The sequence below is a fragment of the Kryptolebias marmoratus genome, linkage group LG14, assembly GCF_001649575.2.
Source record: "Kryptolebias marmoratus isolate JLee-2015 linkage group LG14, ASM164957v2, whole genome shotgun sequence".
Taxonomy (NCBI): domain Eukaryota; kingdom Metazoa; phylum Chordata; class Actinopteri; order Cyprinodontiformes; family Rivulidae; genus Kryptolebias; species Kryptolebias marmoratus.
Window position 1 is genome coordinate 8,550,376 of NC_051443.1, and position 19,886 is coordinate 8,570,261.

Here is a 19,886-nt window from a genome sequence, read left to right on the forward strand (position 1 = left end):
GGTATTTAACCAACTTCCATGACACAGAAATGCTTTGCAGACACTTTATTACATAAATACATTGGTTACTGAAAATAGTACTCTTGCACTAAAACCAGTGTTCTCACAAATATAAGGTAGCCCACATGTGACGGCATAGCTACAGACATCGATGGCATGCGCTTAAAAAAATCGTCCATTCGAACTTCACACGAAACTACGAAAATACGCATTGGTTCAAAAATCAGAAATTAGAGATTGAAATCTTAAATTGGGAAGTGAATAAAACTAATTAAAACTTAAGATCATTGTAAGTAAAAATATGAATAGACAAATAGAACAGCCTTTACGGTATTTCCTCATGTAGATGTTTCAGCTTCCTGATCTGTCATTAGGTTCCTTCTTTATTTATGAGTTTTTATTTGAACAAAGCAAACCCAGAGCTACAGCAGGACTGATGCTACAGCTGGTTCTCAACTATATATAGAAAAGTACAAACAGGAAAGAACCGATTTGATTTTCCACAGCCAGACAGGCATTTTGGAGCCACGTCATTACATCACTTTAAATAATTCTCCAAAGAAAAGATAAACCCGAGTTCACACTAGAGCTCATGTGATTCCAATGGTGATTTACTTGGATTCATGTTGAAGCTCAGTGGTTTTACTGTTCTGCTTTCAATTAAACAGACTAAAAGTAACATGACCTTAGGAGTTTTTAAACACGTTTCCATTGGTTGTTGGTCTCGGTGAGCCCGCCTCCACCTCCTGATGAGCGGTTATTTGCTTTGGCCCAGCAAAGAGTTTTCGGGCCTGAAGCTGGTGCATCTGGAGGTCCAAACACAGAGAAGTGGGACCAAGCAAGCACTGACCCTGATTTAGCACTGGGACTGCTGTGATGGGAAAAAAAAAACCCTTCTATAAAAAACTTGTTTTCTTTTTTAAAACCATTTACACGTTTCCTGAACTGTTCTCCTGCTTTAATTCATTACAATTAAAATTTGACATTAATATTAATAATGTTCAAAAACGTAAACATATTTATCAACTGATTTAAAGGGCCAGGGTTTTTTTGTTTTGGAGTTTAAAATGTAAATGAATATCACCTTGATTTTGCAGATCTAGGTTCCTAAATTGTGGTTAAAGAAAAAAAACTGATCAAATAACTCATTCAACTTCTTTCAAAAACTAAAATACAAACATTCTCACAGCTTCCACACATGGTCTTCATGAAGCAGCTGCTGTTATTTTGTAGAGTATCGTTTGCCACATGTTAAACATTTATAAGATCATTTTGGCAGCCATGCTACAGTTTTAGAAGATTTGGGCTCCAGTGAAATAAAATTTCTGTTTTTTTTACTTAAAAAAAGAAATATTAATGTAAAAAAGGCACAGAATTACAAGTGAAATGCAAGTCAACTAAGATAAACATTCATGGTGAAATAATTCCATAAACAGATTCAAGTCACAACCTTTTCAAGGGAAACTAAGTTTACACTATAACTGGTTCTTGGAAACGATTCATGCTTGAATCACATGAATTAGCAAATTTCCCAAATATTCTTGCTTAATTTCATTCCCAGTCAGATACTGAAATGTTGTAAATAATAATAATAATAATAATAATAAATGCAGCATTTAAATCCAGTTCTGGTATCTCGTGAAGTGCAGAAAAAAAAAACTTGGGAGCTTAACGCTGATGGTGGTTTTCATTAGTCACTGGGTACCAACATCAAGTTTTTAACATCTGCTGGTATTGAAAAAGGTCAAATCAAATTCTCCTATATTACCATGTTAAATAAAAAAATCTCCCAAAAGGCCTGATGCGTAAAAATGAGTATTTATGAGCTACGATATTTGTTAACGATGAGGGAACAACACTCGAGTTAGAGGTGGAAGAATAATCAACTGTGTCCAGTTCCCCTAAAATACCTGCAGGGTTTTGTAAAACTGATTTTATAACACAATAAATAAAAAAAATATTTTAAAAACTGATTGTTTTTGTGTGCATTAGCAAACTATTTTTCCTGTTTTAAGGCTAAAACCTAAGTTGGCATTGTGCTAATAGCTTCCATAAGAGCATTTGTAATAAGAGAAAAATATAAATATACTATTTTTTTGTCACCAAGACTATTAAGATGACTGGCAAGTTCATTTTAAATACTATAACACATTTAAATATGTACATTAAATAGCAAAGTTGGCAGCAAACACAACAGTTACAAATACAGTGAATAACCACATTAGAGAAGCCGAAGCAGGAGAGCAGCAAGTCGCTCCAGGCTTCCTAAGAGGACTGAAGAGGAGGCGGAGCGGAGTACTCCTCATTGTCAGAGTCGCTGCTGTCCTCGGCATTCCTCTCCTGGTCGCTGCCTTCAGTACTCAGCTGGTCGAAGCCTTGACGAGTGTATTCCTTGTGAGAGGCAAAGAATTTCCCCAGGTTCAAAGAGCCCACGGATTTACCTGACCAAGGAGAAAACACCAAAAAGAGAAGTAAACTGTTACTAACTCGTCACAAATTTTACTTTCTCAATGTGGAATTTCAGCTCTACTCAATATCTGTAACTAGATGCATAATGTTGGGGTCAATAATATGCAGGTGGAAGAGAGCCTAAAGCAGGGGTGGGCAATCCTGGTCCTCGAGGGCCACCATCCTGCATGTTTTACTTGTTTCTCTGCTCCAACACACCTGATTTAAATCAATGGGTGATTAACAGGCTTCTGCAGAACATGAAGAGGTGATTTAACCACTGAATCAGGTGTGTTGGAGCAGGGAAACAAGGAAAACATGCAGGATAGTGGCCCTCGAGGACCAGGATTGCCTACCCCTGGCCTAGACAGGCGGAGCGGATGGTGAGTCAGAAGTGATGTGTAATGGAAGGACAGCTCCACAGCTGCCTTCAGGCCCAGGCCTCCCTTGAAAAAGAGATCTGTGATCTCATGGGATTTGCTTGGTTACATAAAGGTTAATAATAATTAATAACAGTTGATGGTAATAATTAATAATAATTAATAACAAACAAAGGAAATTTATTGTCATTCTTAAAAATTAAAGACCAAACAAGTCTCAGCAAGTCAACATTAAAGAGTAAAAGTAAATAATAACGATATAAAAGGCAGTTCTACTGAAGAGTTTAAAACCATTTACAAACCAATAAAAATAGCAGCAGATGGCAGCACTGCAAAGTGCTGGAGTGAGAGTAAAATGATATTCTGAGCAGCAACACAAATGTTTGGTTGAGATAACAGGAACAACGTAAACAACTGTTTTGGAATATAAAAATACTGTTTGTTCAAGCTACTAAGGTAGTTCTGAGTAGTTTTAGATGGCCAATCTGCCCCTGACTGAGCCCTGCTCTGAGTAGCGGTGACCTTGACTCTCCCGTTACAATTTTTTCACAAGTTTTTAACTTGAGGTCGATCAGAACTGCAGGAAGGACACTGACTGCTCATAAATACTCCACAAAACCCCACTCAAAAGCAAAGCAGGAAAAAAAATCCAGCAAACACCCGACACAGGGTTGAGAAAGGCATGTGGCCCTTAAGTAGACCCAGTCTTATGTTCACAGAAGCCTAACTAGTCTCTGCCTAACTAACTAGTACATTTTAAGAAGCTATCCCTAAGGAAAGAAGAAGAAAAGGTTGAGGAATGAAAAAAATTACAGAAAAACTCTTGAGGAGTTATGAAGTCATGATGGAAATTTTGGGGTTTCTTTTTGAAGGCGTTATTTGACACTAAAGCCTCACACGACAAAATCCCATGACATATATCAATATTTATATATTTACTGAACAAAACTGAAGCCAAAAAGCAGAAGCAGTGTGTGCCAATCTTTAGTACACCTCTTGATTCAATATAGGAGGCCTGAGCGAGACCTCTCCTGAAGACGAGGGCTTTCTTCCTCTTATCTTTCCTTAAAGAGTCTCCAAAGTGAGACCCTGTTGATTCAGTCTGATTCGCTGCAATTAGTAATCAATAATTATAACCTATGAAGTTTTATTTATGATATTTTCCGACTTATATTCTGGACATTGTTGCACAATGTAAAAATCTGTTTTTAAAGGAGATAAAGTGCAATTATTTCTTAGTTGAATTGTATTTGAATTCAGTAATATGAAGCAGTGGATTTAGAGATTTTCTGGGTCAGAGAGAGAAAAGGTAAAAGTTTTACTGTGTTTACTCTAAATGTGAACAGACAAACTTTCAGTTTAGTCAGAAATAATAATAATAATAATAATAAAAAATCTGCATACAGTCAGTTACTGTAACAGGAATCAGTAAATCTGAGCTGTGTAAAAATCTGAATTGGCTCAAACAGCTGTCATTGGCACGGCTCTGATTTCACGTCGTACGTACTGTTTTTCCTCCAGCACATGAAGACTCCAAGGACGACGACAAGCAGTAGAGGAATAAGAAGCAGGGCGGTGATGACAGCTGGAAGTACCCCCTTCTTTTCGGCTGACTTTGGAGTGCTTTTCATTTCCTCCACTTTGACCAGCGGCTCACTTGAATGAGCTACAGTTTGCTTCTCTTGGATAGCTGCTGTCTTCAAAGTATTGCGATCTTGCTTCATCTTGCTTTGGACAAATGTCTCCATTTCTGAAATAAATAAATAAAACAACAATATTAAACTTGGGGGTTAAACTGTGATTTGGTTAGGGTGGGTGAACTGTCTCGGTTATAGGTTATGATTGTACATTAACAAAAGTAAAAGTCAAAATATATTTGTCTACAAAGATGTAAATATATATCTATATCTTGAAGTTAAATAGTTGGCTCGTTAGTATCAATGCAATATCAGAGTGCTACGGTCATTAAAAGTAATGATGTTAGAATCTACGATGTAAAACTCTATAAATATTTATGTTTTTTCTGGGAAATCATTTAGAAAATCTGCAAGAAAACAAAATGAATGGATAATAATAATTTAAGATGTATATGTGAGGTGTACAAATAAACACAAGAGATTTCACCCATTGACATAAAAAAGCATCTATGCCTCCTTTTGTTATTTGAAAGTGAAGCCGGAAATGTCCGGTTTAAGGGATGCAGCCAGACTCTGTGCACTCAGGATGTCCCAGCTACTCCCCGCAGAAACAGTCATGGTGTTTATTAGGCATCAAAGAACTAAACGTACTAGAAAATTGAATAGCTGAACATACAGCAGCTGGGTAAGAACTACGTGAATCAACCAGAGTCAGCGTCAGTGGGTTTTTTTTGTTTATTTTTAGGTAGATGTGCCTTTCATTTACTGCAGCGGGCCTACAGGGGGCGCTTGTGTCGTTTCAGCTTCAACTTTCACATAACATTCCTTTGTCTGGTTATTAACATATGGCAGTAATCCCACTGCCCACAACCCTGAAAAGAACAAGTGGGTTAAATACATAAATAAGTGGATGGATGGATGGATGGATGGATGGATGGATGGATGGATGGATGGATGGATGGATGGATGGATGGATGGATGGATGGATGGATGGATGGATGGATGGATGGATGGATGGATGGATGGATGGATGGATGGATGGATGGATGGATGGATGGATGGATGGATGGCTTGTGCTCCCTAATGGCTGGTTTGAATATCAAACTTAATAAAGGCAGCAAATCAATTTATTAGCGTGATAAAGATAAAATCTGCAGCACTTACCTAAAAGTTCTTGGATCTCAATTCCAGCTTTCTTGACAGAGCGATGTAACTCTAGACAATTTCAAAAAAAAGGTTTTTATAGAAATTAAATATTGTTCACAGATTACAGCAAAACGTTAATTTTGAGCCTTTTAAGTTTACAGGTATGAGATAAGATAAATAATTTACAAACATAAAAACATGACTGACTAATTAATAAACTCCATGTTTGAATAAAGCCTAGTTTCTATGAACATTAAAAGCCTGGCATCCATTGGTTCATGAGATAGTTGGCTCAAAAGACAAACACACACTCTCACAAACACAGGTAAATACAATAAATTGCCAAGTTTTTTATAAACTACATTAGCACTTTTAACAAGCTGAATCAGTATAGTGTGAGGATAAATAAAAATAAGCTTACTCTCAGCAGTAAACTTGAAAACTGTTTTGCTTCCCACGTCCCCGACAAAGACGCTTCCATCTGGAGTTACAACTATGTCATGGGGCATTTTAAACTCCTGTGAAAAACAAAAACACAGGTCGATTCAAAAACAAATAAACAAACAACTAAATTAATCATTGAACATGTTTTGGGCTCAGTAAACATTCTGTCAAATGGTTTAGGAGAAATCCAGTTTATTAGTGCACAAATTCATGAACTTCCTTGGATTTATAATTATTATTAAAAATGAATCAAACCGGAGGTCGAGTGGCAGGGGTCTGATCTGAAGTAGCAGAATCAGTTACCTCAGGATACAGGAGGGTAACAGATCCGAGCTCCTTGCAAACACACAGCTGAGACAAAACAAGTTTCTGCAGCTGCTGTGGCAACGATGCTGAGGACTCAGTACAGCACAGCATGGAGGAAAGAACTGGATTTGGCTGTAAGTGGACACGATTTAAGGGCTTTGTGCTTGTACTTCAGAACTAAATGATCTTCATTTCTACTGACAATAAAACAATGAACAAAAACTAGCAGACTGTTTTGACTACAATAACTTTATATAAGGTATATTATTAAACAAAAAAACTATGAAAACTAATCTGCTATTTTATCAAATTTTCTCAGAATAAAAAAGCGGTCTCAGAATAGATAAACAGATCGGCTTTTTAGTCTGTTGATGGCACAAAACCTACACCAGTGCTTTGGTCTGCCAACAACAAGTACACTTAAGCCTAACACTGGTTTTAGGGGTTTGCTTAGGTAAAGATAAGGCTAAATGTCAGCCTGTGTATGCTCAGGCAAGCAGCATTTATAGCTGCTTTTTTGTAAGTCCAAAGGTAGGACAGTGTCTGCTGGAGTGTGTTTACCTTCTTGTTCGGGCTGAAGGTATCCAAAATTCTTTTGGTTGAATAACTGATCACAAAACCTTTGAGTGGAGTTGAGTGATACAGTGATTCCCCGTTTACTGCGTAAATCAAGTCATCTATGTGCGCACAGAAGAAGACACTCAGAAACACAGAAAAATAACTGTGTAGCATTTAGATTTAGACAATATCAAAATAAAACTTAAAGCCAAAACACCCCGAGTTTTACTCCCTGGTCAGGCTAAACTAACTTCCTGAAAAGTTGTAGCTACACTGAATTAGGTGCTGATGAGCGACAGGAAAAACAGAAATAAGGGAGCGTGTTGGGATGTTTGCAGCTGGACAGACTCACCCTCGGCAGGAGTGAAGGCGATGGCAAACACCTTTCCTCCAAACTCATCTTTTTTTATTTCTTTGACAAACTCTCCGGTTTCAGCCAAGAAGCACTGGATCCGTCCATTCTCCCTGTCAGCTACACAAACTTCTTTCCTGTCAGGAAGGAACACCAGGCTGTGGGGGATCTGAAATGGTGTGCGCCGCCTCCTGTCTGACGAACCTTTAATCAGAAAAACAAGACGATATAGTTTTGTCCTGTACTGCATCAGCAGTAGTACTGGGCAGACATTTTGACATCTATTGCACTACTACAACAGCTTTTTGCTTTGTTTTGTTGAGGCATTGTTAGATTTCAATATGAACTCCATGCCTTTGATGCTAATAATGCCTTTCAAAAGTAAAGGTGTGAAAGTTTGTATCGCCTTAAACAACTGTATGAGCAAATAATCACAATTTAATGAGTCCCTATTTGAAAAAGCAAACACATTTGGGGATTTCCTTAAAAGCACATGTTATTAAAAGGCTCAAAATCTGGAGAAATCTCAGAAGGTAAAGCTTTTAGTGTTAATGACTTAAGTGAATAATAATCTAAAAGCACCAATACTGCTGAAAGGTTTTAGAGCAACAAATATTGTCATATGTATCATCAATTTGGCAGTACATGGTTATTTTGGCAGAGACATTAGGAAATTCCTGCTGGACGTGACCTCTGGATGCTCCAGAAGGGCTACATGATATTATTACATATTTGAACTTGCAAATAACAACAGAATTCTGTGAAAATAACCGTGTAATGCAAAAGTGACTGCAGTGTAAAACAGAGGACCCCAACCCCTGGGCTAAGCCGCACAGAAAGAATAATTAACTTACAGTATTTCAGTTTTTTTTTATTTTAGGAGTCTGAACGACATTTATTTTGAAAACTGACCGGATTTGCTCCTCTACATCCGTCTATGACTCACTCTTGATGCGTGTCAGAATGCTTATCTCACGTGATACGTTACCGCTAAAAACAAACCCACAAGCAGCAAAATGAGTAAAAAACAAACGTCTCTGGAAGCCCTAGATGGGACCGTCTTGTTACAGAGAAACAGGCTCAGGGCTCCCACTGGTTCAGCGTTATGGTGAGTTGTATTCTTTGTGCACTTTATATTTGTGGTGTATCTTATTTTAAAGTTTAAACATCGCTGTATTGACCAGAGAACATCAGGGGGAGGAGAGAGTGTTATTCATGTTGATAACACAATACCAGGACGCAGCTAACAAAGCTGTGAGGACATGTTGGATTTATGTTTATTATGTTTTTAAAAATACCCCTGTTTTCATGCTGGTCGTATCATTTTATTTTGTTGTATTTATCCAGACCTTTAAAGGCCGGTCCGTGAAAATACTGTCTGATAATGAACCGGTCCGTGGAGCTAAAAAGATTAGGGACCGCTGGTGTAAAAGGTTATAAAATAGCCTTTGAATGTCCTGCTATGAAATTTTGGAGATTGGAGCTCTTTTTTAAGATGGCAACAATCCACCTTAGTCTTAGCTACGTTCGGACTACTTTGTTGTAAACTATTTCCTCAAACTAAAGGCCATTCATAAAGCTACCTATAAAGGGTAAGATATTATTTATTCATAACTTTTATGTGGAACCTTGTTTTGAAATGTCTAATTTATGCCTTTAACTGATTAAAAACTTCTAATTTGACAGGGAAAACAGAGGTTCAAGAGCAAATTCTGCTGTTCCTTCACATTATCTTGAGGGGTTTTAAGGCTTTGTTGGTTTCTGGGTATGCAAAGTGAGTTAGATACCTGCACCCCACTGAGACAGATATTTGCCATCAGCAGAAAACTTTAGCATCCTTGCATTGCAGTAGCCATCAGACACGAAGATGTTCCCGGTTTCTGTGTCGACAGCCACATCCGTGGGCTGGCAGAAGTGGTTGATGTCACTTCCAGGTGTGAAAGCCTCTCCCAGCTCCACTAGGATTCTGTCTCTGCCATCACTGCTCACCTTCAAGACCTGAAAGTGAGCAAAGTTGGGATCAGATGAAGGAGTCTTCACTTTGCCTGTTGGCTCGTACAGTATGTATTTTGAAATCCACACCCTCCAATTTCCAGAAGCCAGGCTTTGAGGCGTGTACCGAGTAAAAAGGGGGCGTGTCTGATGAAGCCCCTTCGGAGCTTGTGTCATATTGAGCAAAATCACGTGATCAACAACAAACGAGGCCTCGCATCACATCTGCCACGTCATTACTTCATTTTGCGTATTGTTTTTCAAAATAAAAGCGCTATGAACCCTGTTGCTTCGTGGGTTGTAGTAGGTGGTTTGGTAGCAGTTTTCATCAGCAGTGATTGAAATGGAGCCGCTACAAAACAGAAAAAAACCTCTCATATCTGGGATATACATATTTGTAATATTAAAAACCAGAACTCCCAGGAAGAGATGATTTTAAACAAGTTCTGTTTTTCAGGTAGCAAGTTTCAAGCTCAAAGTATTCAGAGTCTGCACAACAATCACTCAATTCCCAATAAATTAAAGTATAACATGTCTTCATTGTCAAATAAGTTCATGACATAAAAGAAAACCCAACACAATCACTGATGGTCAAGGATTAGACTGGCTACAAATCATTTTAATAATTAAAACGTGACAATTAAATATGATTTAATTGATTCTCCTGTTACTAAACATGAGTTTGATGAAAACTTTGTGACAATATTGCATTTACAAATTTTTGAAAGTCTGATCCAACTGAGTGACAAAGCTGTTACAGTTTCACCAGCAGATGTCACTAGTGAGTCATGAATGAGGCATCGAGTAATGAACCTTTTTGCAAAGCAAAGTGTTGGAAAGCTTCATTGCTTCATGAGGCTTCATTTGCCCGTCACTATCAGCCACACTTAAAGCATGACAGGATTCTCTCTCCTGTTACAAATGCCTTTCCTTCTCAAAAAGATATTAATAACTTTTCAGAATAATCAGAGGAATATCTACACTAAGCAAAATGTTTCATCTGCCATGTTGTAAATGTCTGAAAGTACAAGTATCTAACTGCAGTCTGAGACATTGTCAAGAAACCCGGGGCAGCTTGGACAGTGACTTTAATATGGACCCACAGTGTCATCATGTGGTTCTATTTAGTAACTTCAAACTATAAAATTACAAAGAGTAATCTGTTAATTTGGAAAATAATAAGTTACGCTGATCGATATAATCAACATCATTTGTATGTTTCTGTCTGTACTTGATTGTGTGCTTAGTGTTCTGTCATCTTCTCTGTATAAACTAAAAAACAACAACAAGTTTGCGTATTAATTGTTTCTGTTAAAAGAGTCATTTCTCTCCACTGTCATTGCTTTAATCTTGGCTCGAGTCAGCTCCATGATGATGCTGAACTGAATATATCATCTGAGTAGTTTCCATTTGGAGCAAAGACATCAAATTGTTTAGCAGTTAGGTGTTGGAACTGTTTTTCTGAGTAACACCAGGGGTACTTTAGGGTTATAAAATATCCTCTCTTTGCTGACCTTTCACCAACAAGCAGGAATAATCTCCCTCAGAAATTATCCAAGTTTTCTCATGCCTAAAACGTCTGCCTGTCAAAATAAAAGCTTCTTAACATCGCCACCTACTGTCTACAAACACATCCCAGGAGTGTGATGGAGAGGACCGTCAGTTCTTCAAGTTCCAACATCAAAACAAAACTGGAGCATATCTAAAAGAACTGATGAAGGTCCCGATTTAAACGTACCAATAAAGTGACCTCGTCACATCTTCACCACCAAACAGTGAGTAATTATAATGATGATAAGAAGTAATATAAACATAAGTAATGGTAGTAATATTAACTCATTTACAACTTAGCTTTTCAAATCACCTTTAAACCTCTGTTGACGCTCTGGCCAAATAATACAAAAGAATAATAAATCTTTGTAGTTTAAGAACTATTTCAGAAAAAGAACAAATAATGCTAAAAGTATGAGACTATTTCAAGCTAAAGCAAGGCAAAAAAAACTCTTCAGTATGTCCATTGTAAAACTGAATGAGTTTACCAGCTATTCAGCATCTTGACAGAAAGTACTGTACCTACACTTTCAGTCGTGAAGCAGACACAATAAGTTTTTTATTCACTTTTCTACACCAGCAGATAGTAGTGAAGTACTATTAAAAATATGCCCCTGGCTGTGTGTTAAAAAACAGTTGAAACATTCATTTTATTTGATAGCGGTAAGTAAAATATGAAAAAGCAGTGAAAACCTTCAGCGTAGCCCTCAACATGTTTATCTGATTACTCATAATAAACTTATTGATTTAAAATATGATTATGAATACACTGAGTAACTACAGCACTAAAAGTCTGTCAGACTAGGAAACAAACTGCATCTTACCTGATGAAGAGCAACATCAGTCACCCAGTAATTATTATCCTTGTCTGTAGTTATGCCATGAGGCAAGTAAAACCTGCAACAGCGGAAAAAGACTCATTATGCTCCTGCACAGTAACACTGTTCGTCACAACAAAAGAGCTAAAGCACATTCTTACATGTTTCTGCCAGAAGCCTTCAGGATTCTGCCTTTGGCCGGGTCCACAACCAAAATAGTGGACTGTTGAATCGGACCCAACAACCTCTGCTGGTATCGAGCCTGGGTGTTAAAAGAACTGAAAGCACACAGACAAATCAAGGTTAAAACGGAGGGAAAAAGCTTCTCTAAATTAACACTGTACCTAATATCCACATGGTTTACTTTGTATTATTATTAGTTTACAGAAGTGATGAAAGTAGTGTGTTGCTAGTGGCTTCAAACTGTGAACAAATTATGTGTAACACAATGGTGTGCCAACATTTGGCAGGTCTGCATCACATGTCTATCTATGAGTTTGTTTTTCAAGTGAGTAAACTAGTTTTTCTCACCAGTGTAGGGCGGCGCGGGAGAGCGGGCCGTGAAATACACCGAGGTGACACGTTTGTAATATTCTCACTGCACGTGCTGCTTGGACATTTCAAGTCATAAGGAGGAAATCTTTGAGCACCGAAAAGCAAGATTACGCCCTTACGCTCTTAGAACCTCAGCTCTGCCACAATATAGGAGTGTGTGTGCTCATTTCCTGAGAAAATATTTACCAAGCTGGGAAGTGAGAGTGATAATAGGCTGTTTGCTGACAGCCCACTTTGTGTTATTATGAACACAACAGAGCCGTGCCAAACACATTTTCTGTTGTAATGAAGAAACAGATTCTGTGATGGTGATAAATTAAATAAAATCTCTGTAAGACATAAATCTTCACTGGAGAATGGGAACAAATGGGATTACATCACACAGCAAATTAAAAACATATTTAAAAAATATATATTTAGATATTATAATCAGCAGATAATTCAGCCCTCAGTTGCAGTTCTCATACATCTCTCAAAAGCTGTAACCTTCTATCACTGGTGTATAAGTTTGAGAAACGAGCACTTTTTACATCACTCAGACTGTGATTTTTATTGCGTTTTTGTTAAATCAAATTGCGATGAGTTTTCTTTAATGAGGAAAACTGAAACTGAAATATAGAACTAATATATTAAGACTAAACTTACTCCAGTCTCCATTGATGGTCGCCTCGGTGAAAAATGACCAGGTTAGAATCAGAGTCTAGAGCAAGTCCTGACACCTGACCCAGCTGAAGAGAACTCTCGGGCCATGTTGAGACTTGGTCCAAATGGTACTCTACAAACAGACATATAGGCACGTGAACACACTCATAAACACACACATTACTAAACTGAGGGATTTTCAACATGGTCTTCAAGTCTGATCACCAGAGTCTGATAAATGCTAAAGGAGATTGAGGCAATTTTTTCCCAGCTATTAATTTCTTTTACTCAATGAAACCTAACATGTACTAATAAATAATGACATGGTGGAGTCTGTTGTATGTTTTGTTGTACTTGTATTTGTATAATTGTACAACCTGGAAAAGACCAAATACCAGAACTGAAAGAGCATGAACTTTTTTTTACCCCCATGACTGTAATCACAAAGAAAAACACGCGATTTAGCGATTTGTTTGTATAAATTACATAACTCCAGTCATTTCTGAAACTTGTGCATTGTTATGGCCATTGTTCTCTTTGAACTGCAGGAAATAACCCACTTCACAACCTTTGTGCACGTCATTTGTCTTTGAACTTACCCTGATCCACAACCTGCTCTTCTTTGTTGGAATTCAAGAGCTGTCCCTCATCTTGTAAAAAGAAAAACAAGTTTAGCTTTTAGTTATATATATATATATATATATATATATAGTTTAAAGATAACTTTTCATCCAACTTGTTTTTAACATTTTAAAACAACTTGGAGTGAAACATGTTCCATTAAATGCTTCAGTCTTTGATTCGTTGTTATTCTGTAAAACTTAATCAGAACTGAGAAGAAAGTCATCAATGGTTATTGTTGGCAGCCAGGGACGTTGTGTATGAAAGCACTGGCTTTAGTCCCAGTGAGTAAGTGTCTTGGACACACTGTGCGTGGGCCACTAACTCTGCTCCAGGATTCAATGGCACAGTCTAAACCTCCTCAGAACCTCGTTGGTTTTGTTAATGGTTTCTGGCATCGGTTACACATGACTGGGGGAGAGAGCTAAAGAGAATCTGACAACACAACACACTTTCTATCTGAGTTTTAGCTCCTGCGCAGAGAACTCATCACTGTTACGGTGCAGATAATACTTGCCTTCCTCTTTAAATGATACAGGTCCAGGTTATATTACTAAACCCAGAACAATAAATGAAGAAATAAAGTTTGAATTAGAGGTACGCAGCACACGACAAACGATGACTTCGTACCTGCAGAGGAATGTCCCCCATGCATCATGGAGTTCATATGATCTGGACTGACAGGGATGGGAACATTTGCCTCTGCTGGAATATGTCTAAACAGCTCTTTAGAGCCAGTCTCCATGCAGTTCATGAAGGGAATGGCATGTTCGCTGTCCATGTAATACATGATATAAAAGTTGCACATCTCATCATTCGAGGTACCCCTGCAGAAAAACAAAGAAAGAAAGAACATTAGAAAGAAACAAATGAAGCTGTCAATAAAAAAATCTAATATAAGTGATCAAAATGATAGGTCATTTATGCCTATGTTTGAAAAACAAACATCTGTGACATTACAGATTTATTTAACTCTGTTCTAGTACTCAAGAGTTTTATTTCAAACTTAATCCATAGTTTCATGAACTTCGGACCAAGGTCAGATAATTTCAACAACTATATAAAAAAGGAAAAAAAAACACTGGTTGTTTAATCGTTTCAAGAAAAATAACTGCAGTAAGTAATAGTAGTTTATCTGGATGTTTTAGGTCTTTTTTTCAGATATCAACAAATGTATTTCATAAAGGAATTTTCCTGAGAAAACAGTACCGGCCTTGGTCCTGGCCTCTTTCTTTGATTTATTTCATTTTCTCTTGTCGCACACAGACAGGCATTTTCAAATTTTTTGTTTTCTTTTCTGCCTAATAATTTCAGATCTTTGTTTTTTCTTTCTGAGAAGTGTTTGCATGTGAATCTTTACACATAAATTTTAAACATGAAAAACAATTTTTAAAAGTATCACAAAGGCTCAAGATGAAAATAATAAATAAATCAGACAAAATAGCTAACACAGGGCCTTTAAGTTTGATATTAATGCATCAAGACAGGCACCTCCAGCAGTAAATTACTAAAAAAAAACTATTTTTGTTTTACTTTTATTTGCTTTGCATCATGTTTGTGCTTTATGTAGAAACAAATATGGAGAAATTCTTTTTTAATAATGAATATTTCACATGTTGAATGTACTCCTGTAAACACAACTTTACAGAAAGCTAACTTCATGACAGTGGTTAATTTTACTTTTTTCAATAATTTCTGCTTGACTCACTGATGTCAGTTTTAATAGCTTTGAGCCTCTGAAAAGGTGTTTATAATCTGCAGTTAAACAGCCAAATATCAGGCAAGGTGCCGCCTCTGGGATTAATTTAAGATGTATGATCTTGTGCAAAGACGTGTCAACCTCTGGAGGAGCTGGTGACAGATAGTTTGAAATAGAGGTGAGGGACGGCATTTAGATCTAACAAGAAACACAAACTTTAAATAAAGGAGGAAGTCTCAGATTCTTAGCTTTCTTACAATAGAGCAGGGGTGGGCAATCCTGGTCCTCGAGGGCCACTATCCTGCAAGTTTTACTTCTTTCCTTGGTCCAACACACCTGATTCAGTGGTTAAATGACCTCTTCATGTTCTGCAGAAGCCTGTTAATCACCCATTGATTTAAATCAGGTGTGTTGGAGCAGAGAAACAAGGAAAACATGCAGGATGGTGGCCCTCGAGGACCAGGATTGCCCATCCCTTCAATAGAGCGTTAAGGCTGATACGCAGTCCGTTCCCCTCTAATTCACACCTTCTCTTGTGAGCCAGTCAAGCAAAGACCCTAACAACCCTCCGGTGAGAGGGGAGTGAAATTAATCTGCATGCATCTACAGGTTCTCAATCAGTCACTCAAAATCAAATATACTAATGGGAAAAACCTTAAACTCAAAGCTTGATGTGGTAGAATAACCAAAAATGGACATAGTAATAACTACATCTATTTTTTATTAACAATTAATCTGTAAAATACTGTTTCTTTGAGTAATTTTTAGAATTTTAGGTTTTCATTTTAGAAAATGCAATAAAGATTAGTCTGGAAATAATGGAGTCTTTTAAGACTTCTTGTTTTCTTTTGCCCACACTTATCCAGACCAGAAAAATACTAAAACTAAGTGCCATGATTTTCAATACCACATAATAATTTTGTTAAACAACACACTTTAATTGTAATTCATAAAAACTTAGAAAATAAAAGCAATAAAGCATTTGTCACACTCACCCAATGTATGTTTTGGAGGTTCTGCCCTCACCAGTAAACATACATCTGGCAGCCATGGTGTCACCATACTGCACATTCACCTCCTTGTTAGCAGGATAGAAAGCCTAGAGACAAAACACGATCACTGCTGAGCAAAAATATAAAACCTTCTTGGAGGTGGATAACAACAGTGTGTGAAAAGCCATACATAAATAAGATCATGAGTTGTAGTTCATAATATCGCTACACATGGGTTATCAGGCATAACATAATTTACTGGTAATTCATATAAAATTACAAACCACATTTCAAACACATTTACTTTCTGAACACAAATTCCTAACAATGAAAAAGTTCAAGATGAAGAACGATTTACGTTTTGCTTGGTAAACAGATCAAGAAATTAAGAACTAACAAAAATTGTTGATAAAAATCTGAGAAATCAAGTCTAGCTTTATGGTCAGAGGAGGTGAAGAACCTTAGCAGAACGTTAGGAGCTTGGCTTTTTCCTTTCAACGCATCGAAGCAGTGATTCCAAACCTGAGGTTCTCAAAAATCATAGCAAAATGGGAGACTGAACTGAAGCCTAAGGCTAAATGCAAACCACTGCCTCCCTTAGGTTGGTACTTTTATAAACTCTACAATAAATCTGACTGAGCAAACACAAAAATAGCTGTAAGTCTGTCAGTTTTCCACGTATTGGGATGCAATTTGATGTGACAGTAGCTGAGTGTCATTCACAACTCATACTCTGATGCTAACAGATCACATGAGATATTGCTTAGGGTTATTTTCAAGAGAATTTAAGAGAGATCTTAAATAAAATTTGTCATAAAATATTATAGAATTTAATGCCTGGCAGAGAATATCTAACCAATACAGCCTAATAAGACCTGATCTGATCAAGGGTAAAGACAGCTTCTACTTAAAAGTTTCAGATGCACACATGCACTTTTGTAGTCATTATTTGTACATAAATTGTTGTTTAGTAGTTTTCGTAAAGGCTGTTTGTGAAAAACTAAGTCCACCTCATGATTTAGTAACTTGTAAGCCCACATTTAGCAATAATAATTTAGCAATATCCTGCGGTCACTAAATACTTCAGGGTTGTGGAAGGTTTGAGCAACACATGTTGAAAACAAAATATATTTTGAAAGCTATGGGTGGATGACTCATCAAACACTGCCGTTACACACAGAGGTGTCTTTGTCAAGATAATGCGTTTCTACTGAAATTACAGTAAGTGACAAAAAGAAGTTAGAGAAAAAAAGAGAGACCGACAAGCCCAACATGCAGATGAGGGGTCAGGAATCAAACGCCATGTGGAAATGTGTGCAGTAGTAAGAATGTTAAATAAAAGCTATAACAATGTTCACAAAAGGTTAAACATCTCTGCGTATGATTTGGTTTGGTTTGCAGCATATAACCCTAACCCAATACACACAGATGTCACACTGCCAGACGTCCAAATTATTGCTGCTAAACGAGAAAATAACTCTTTTACAGTGGATCTGAAAACTCTGCATCACCCGTTAAAATGCCAGGTTTTTGTGATATAAAAAAATTAAGCCACAATAAGTAATTTCAAAACTTTTTCTACCTTTACTGCAACATCCTGTATAACTTGATGAAAAAAACATCTGTTGCAGAAAGATATAAACAATAAAAAGACGCAATAAGCTGGTTGCACAACAGTCCACACCCTTAAACTAAAACACTTTTTGATTTAATTACTACCTTCACTCTTTCTGAAAACACACGTACCATCAATTAAAGTGAGTCTGATCAACCTGAAATAAATTTCAGCTATCATAGTAAAATTTTCTTACATTTACTCAATTGCATCTTACAGCAAAAGGTGTGGTTCACAGAGGGCTCACAAAGCATCAAACTGATCTCAATGTTAAAAGAGATCAGTCAGCTGAAAGGTACAAAATAAATCCCCAGCATTAGAAGTGAAGACAGTCATCAAGGACTGGAGAAACTATGGAACAACAATAACATCATCACACAAAACTGAAGAAAAAACAAGGTGGAAACTGATCAGGGAGCCTGTTAAGAAATCTACAGCAAAACTGAAGGAACTGCGGGGATTTCTATCAAGCACTGGTGTTGCTGAAGGAACAAAACTGTAGATCACCAAAAGCACGCCAAGCCTACTGTTCAACATGGTGGTGGGAGCAACATGCTGTGGGGTTGTGTTTTGTATGCTTGAACTGGTGTTTTAGTCAAGCTGGATGGAATATAAGCAGTTCCAAATACCTGTTTAATTTGGCCCCAAACCTTTAGCTGTCAGCTAGAAAACTGATTACAAAAACTTCACTTTTTATTACAGCAAGCTGGAAATCTTAGGTGAGATTCTAGTTTGGTTTGGTCTTTGACTGAGTCGTTTCAGGACATTTAACTGTTCCTCCTTAAACCACTGGAGTTGTACTTCAGCGTGTTTAGTGTCATTATCCAGCTGGAAGATGAACCTCCATAAAGTGTCAAACATGTGACCCCTGTGACCTCTGACAGGCTTGCCTCAAGCATTTCTCTTTAGTTGGGAACAACTACACAAAAATATAGACAAACAAACAAGCAAGAAACAAGCACATTGTGTTGTGTAATGCATAATCTGGACTCTAATGGGGTTACTTACCTGTGGTAACTGAGGGGACTGCCTTCCAATCAGGCTCCACTTCCCATTACGAATCCTGTAACCACTGACCACTTTACCTGTAAAAAAAAAAAGAAGAAGAGTCAGTCATTGGTTATTTATTTATGGAATAAAGTCAGAAATAATACACTATCTAGGGTGACTCACCAAGGCGGTGTGTGTGGGTCCTGAAGGCAAACGGGTAGATGGGATATGAAGTATAATCACAAGCAATATCCGCGTTTGTAACTAAAACCGAAGAAAGAATATTAAGGTTGGCTGACTTTTATAGTCCCTTTTCCTGCTCTTACTATTCTTTCATGTATTTAATTTAAGCTGTGGGCTTTGGGGCAATGTGTGTTATACACAAATAGTGTTCTTTTTTTTCCTGTTTTACTTTAAGAACAATACAATCTTAAAGGGAAAAATAAATTCATAAACATTCATTGAAATGAAATGCTGCCAACAAGGGCCAGATGTGTTAAAAATCCTCTCTTCTAAATATCCAAGTGCCTTTTCACTCTTCACCCTCTTCATAGCTGCCATCACTTCCTCCTTACTCTGCACTTACTGAATTACCCCCTTTCCTCCGTCTCATTTTCTTCATTCATCAGCTCTTCAAACTCCTCCTTTCATCCTGTCAAGGCGCTCTTTTTCACCCGTTAGCACATTTCCATCTCTACCCTTAATCACTCTAACCTGCTGCACATCCTTTCAAGCTCAATTTCTCTGCCGAGCCAACCGATACAAGTCCTTTTACCCTTCTTTACTGTCCAGCCTTGCATACAATTCACTATAAGCTGTTTCCTTTGCATTTGCTACCTCTCTCTTTGATGTACACCAAGGCTCCCAGCACATGTGTAGTGTCTGTGTGAACAGGAAACACAGAACTGTTCAAAAACGATGACGTAGCAACCTATTTTGTGCATGCCCATGATCACATGTGCCCTAGAGACCCAAACAAACAAACAACAGTTCAAGTTCTTACTATTATTTCTGTCTCGCTTCATCCTGATCATGTTGCCATTAAATTTTGATTGTGTGTTGAAATTGTTAATAACTGGGAGCAAACTGTAAATCATATCAAAGGAAAAAACGAGTTTTGGGAGAGTTTTTAGCCAAACT

At 37.4% G+C, this 19,886-nt stretch overlaps 1 protein-coding gene across 5 annotated transcripts in view; it reads right to left on the reverse strand.

The window, feature by feature from the left end:
• Positions 1 to 30: 30 nt before the first annotated feature.
• pam (peptidylglycine alpha-amidating monooxygenase) overlaps positions 31 to 19,886 on the reverse strand; it is a 31,387-nt gene continuing 11,531 nt past the window's right edge. For all 5 annotated transcript variants that reach the window (XM_017434029.3, XM_037979377.1, XM_037979378.1 and 2 more), the window contains 15 exons: positions 18,930 to 19,010; positions 18,765 to 18,841; positions 16,145 to 16,248; positions 14,081 to 14,277; positions 13,429 to 13,479; positions 12,833 to 12,962; positions 11,794 to 11,910; positions 11,639 to 11,711; positions 9,059 to 9,269; positions 7,272 to 7,475; positions 6,923 to 7,038; positions 6,033 to 6,129; positions 5,630 to 5,680; positions 4,336 to 4,578; positions 31 to 2,441 (listed from right to left, as the gene is read on the reverse strand). In XM_017434029.3, coding sequence (XP_017289518.1) covers positions 2,266 to 2,441; positions 4,336 to 4,578; positions 5,630 to 5,680; positions 6,033 to 6,129; positions 6,923 to 7,038; positions 7,272 to 7,475; positions 9,059 to 9,269; positions 11,639 to 11,711; positions 11,794 to 11,910; positions 12,833 to 12,962; positions 13,429 to 13,479; positions 14,081 to 14,277; positions 16,145 to 16,248; positions 18,765 to 18,841; positions 18,930 to 19,010 — 1,928 coding nt within the window. In that variant the 3' untranslated portion in view covers positions 31 to 2,265. The remainder of the gene's footprint in view (positions 2,442 to 4,335; positions 4,579 to 5,629; positions 5,681 to 6,032; positions 6,130 to 6,922; positions 7,039 to 7,271; positions 7,476 to 9,058; positions 9,270 to 11,638; positions 11,712 to 11,793; positions 11,911 to 12,832; positions 12,963 to 13,428; positions 13,480 to 14,080; positions 14,278 to 16,144; positions 16,249 to 18,764; positions 18,842 to 18,929; positions 19,011 to 19,886) is intronic.